Source organism: Agrilus planipennis, unplaced genomic scaffold (assembly GCF_000699045.2).
Source record: "Agrilus planipennis isolate EAB-ADULT unplaced genomic scaffold, Apla_2.0 scaffold244, whole genome shotgun sequence".
In the NCBI taxonomy this organism is placed as follows: Eukaryota; Metazoa; Arthropoda; class Insecta; order Coleoptera; family Buprestidae; genus Agrilus; species Agrilus planipennis.
The window spans coordinates 387066-389980 of record NW_020438980.1 but is presented as its reverse complement, the minus strand read 5'-3'; the positions used below and the strand labels follow the sequence as shown (position 1 = coordinate 389980).

Genomic DNA, 2915 nt, shown 5'->3' with positions numbered 1-2915 from the left:
TATTTTTTTTTTAATAAAGTTGTTGTTGTTTTTAAAACATGCCTATCTTGTCATCTTAGTACCTAACCCCCGGTCACGCCAAAATAATTAATTTGCATTAAAATCAGGTAATTAAAATAAATAATTAACAAATTAGGGATGTAACATAAATGGTGAAGACACCGTATTCGAATTGAGCGTGACAATACGTGTCAAAGATCATCAATGACAACATAAAACTAATTTTCCTATCCTTAGGGAACAGCATTTTTTTTCCGGATAAATTGAGCAGTTAAGGAGTGAAATGAACGAGTTACTCATTTGTGGTGGGTATTTGATTTTAAGCACTAAGGACACTAACGGAGCAGTATACATTTCATAAAAGAAAATTTTGCTGCGCTTCACTTCTATGGATAAGACAGAAGTCACCCACAGTAACCTGCAAGTGCCGTAACTTATTCACGGTAATATTGTGGTGGGTTTCTAATTTTAAGCACTATACATTTTATGAAATAAAAATTGTTGTGCTTCATTTTTGTGCCTAACTTCACGCGCCTCAGCAATCTGTTTTATTGCTCCTGGTCCTTTCAGTTTTCTAGGCCCAGCACGAAAATGACCTTGACGCTGGTAATAAAAATACCCGAAAAGTGTCTTTAAGTACTTAAAAGGAAACAGGTAATTATGAAAACGTAAAATGTAGGGTAACAATAAAATTTCAATATTATTTTAATTATTTACTAGACATAGTGTACTCTCGATGTTCTTGTATAAGTATATCATATTATTAATCATTTTAAACAGTCACACAAACCTTAGATGTATTTTATTAAGGCACTTGATTCATTAAAATACGTAGGTAAGTGGAATTCTGTCACCAGAAAAAAAAAATAAGCAGTGAACGTAATTAATTAAATCATATTCAATTTTCTTATTAATAATTACGCATTAAACAAAATGAAAAGTGCAGCTGGTAATTGAAGGACGTTCTTAGTGTATATCATGCATTCACAATTGTGATTCTTTTCCGTAAACTGCTTACTTTCCCGTGGTAAAGATAGAGTTTGAAAAATTATTTTCGGAACAAGTTTTAATCATTCAGTTAATCTCGACATATTCAAGTAGTAGCTTCGTTTAACCATGATAGTGTGTTTGTGTTTCGTGTGTTTACAAGCAATCATTGTCAGTGGGATCCGAAATTTGTCTTCCGATAATGCAATCTTTCCTAAACTTCCGAATTACGTATCAGTTTCGAACAACAAACAGTGCGTCGATGACAGTTATCTCTATTTGAACCAACTCAGTAATCTAACACTTTGGGCCTATGAAGGTATGTACCTACCTACGTCTAGTTTCTTTATTAACTCTTTCATATTAAACTAAAATTAAATTTATTTCTGCTAACGATTTCTTGTTGTATTTGTAAACGAAATGATTCTTTTTTTTACATTTCACATCAATATTCTTTTCATTGAAAGAAATATCTGGGAACTATATTTCTCATCAAGAGAGATTAAGATGTTATTGTCAGAACTTTGTTTTATGTAAGTTATGTAAATTTACATTTACTACAAACATTTAGAGGTTATCACAAATAAATGGAATACTTTAACATTTAAATATAAATATATAAATTTCGTACAATAAATATACCTACCAATTTAAAGGTCCATTTCTAACGGTGTTTATTACGCAAGAGTCTACATACTTTGACCATACATCTACCTACCTATATTAAAATAGGAAGTTGCCACAACAATTCGGTCGGTTTTACTTTTGAGTAATGGGCACATCTATATAAGTATGTCGAGTTTTTGTAGACCATCCATTGGTAGAAGTATTTAATGGTATTCTACTTTGTACTTTAATAAGTCGGTTAAACTATTTATATACAGGGTGTCTCACGCTGACCACCCATTAGAATATTTTAGAAACTACTTCGATTTAAATTTTGAAAATTAGCACAATAGCTTCATTGGGTATGCTCTACTCAATTAAAATAACGGCATCTACGTAGCATTTCCGGTTATACCAGAAGTTCACATCTACTTCGTTATTTTAAATAGAACACCCTATATATTATGACAGTTTTGAATTCTATTCATTCAAGCCTTCCATCCATACTTTCAAAGTGAGTTAATTGCACACAGAATGTTAAACATTTATTGGCGGTTTTGGTTAACTTCCAACTTTTTCAAATGGAACACCCTGTATGGATTTTTATAGTCTTATACAGAAAGTTTTTCTACAAAGATGGCTGTGACATTCAGAACTTCAAAACAAACAATACAAGTTAAATGTTTTCAATAAAACACCCATACTGAGAGAGATAGTAATTGAGTATTTTGCTTCTCAATGAATTAATAAATATTATTGTTACTAAGAGTGGAAAATGAGAATACGAATTCAAACTGAGAAGAATTTTAAGAAATCAATTACAATACAGCAGACTACAGATAACAATAGTAAAAAAAGCAAGTGGAAAATAAAAAAAGAAATAGTTAACGATATCAACTGATAATTAAATGTATAAGTTTAATGGTTCGAGCAGTTATACATGAGTTTACCGGAAGGGTGAACAATTGCTTAAAGCAAAATGTGGACATATCGATCAATTAAAGAAATAATTTTAATTAATATCAGCTAATATCTGCTAATAATAATTCCTATCTGTAGTCTACTATAATGCAATTCATTTTTAAAATTCTTCTCAATTCAAATACGTATTTTCATTTTCCATTATTTATAACAAAAATTTTCAATAATTGAGATTGAGAATCAGAATATTAAATTACGAAACTGTCAGTATGGGTGTTTGAATAACAGCTTTGCTAAAAAATTTTCGTAAAAAATGTATACTTCGTCTAGTTTCTCTAGCGATGTGACCTTTGATTTGACCGGCGAAAAGTAGAAGAGAACAGCACTAGGCCAGAAAAGGA

At 30.7% G+C, this 2915-nt stretch overlaps 1 protein-coding gene across 1 annotated transcript in view; it reads left to right on the top strand.

Annotated features, from left to right (window-relative positions):
- The first annotated feature begins 961 nt into the window (after positions 1-961).
- Positions 962-2915, top strand: part of LOC108739991 (nose resistant to fluoxetine protein 6-like) — an 86586-nt gene continuing 84632 nt past the window's right edge. Inside the window, exon 1 of the mRNA XM_025975531.1 lies at positions 962-1306. Within this exon, the coding sequence (XP_025831316.1) occupies positions 1117-1306 (190 nt within the window). The 5' untranslated portion in view covers positions 962-1116. The remainder of the gene's footprint in view (positions 1307-2915) is intronic.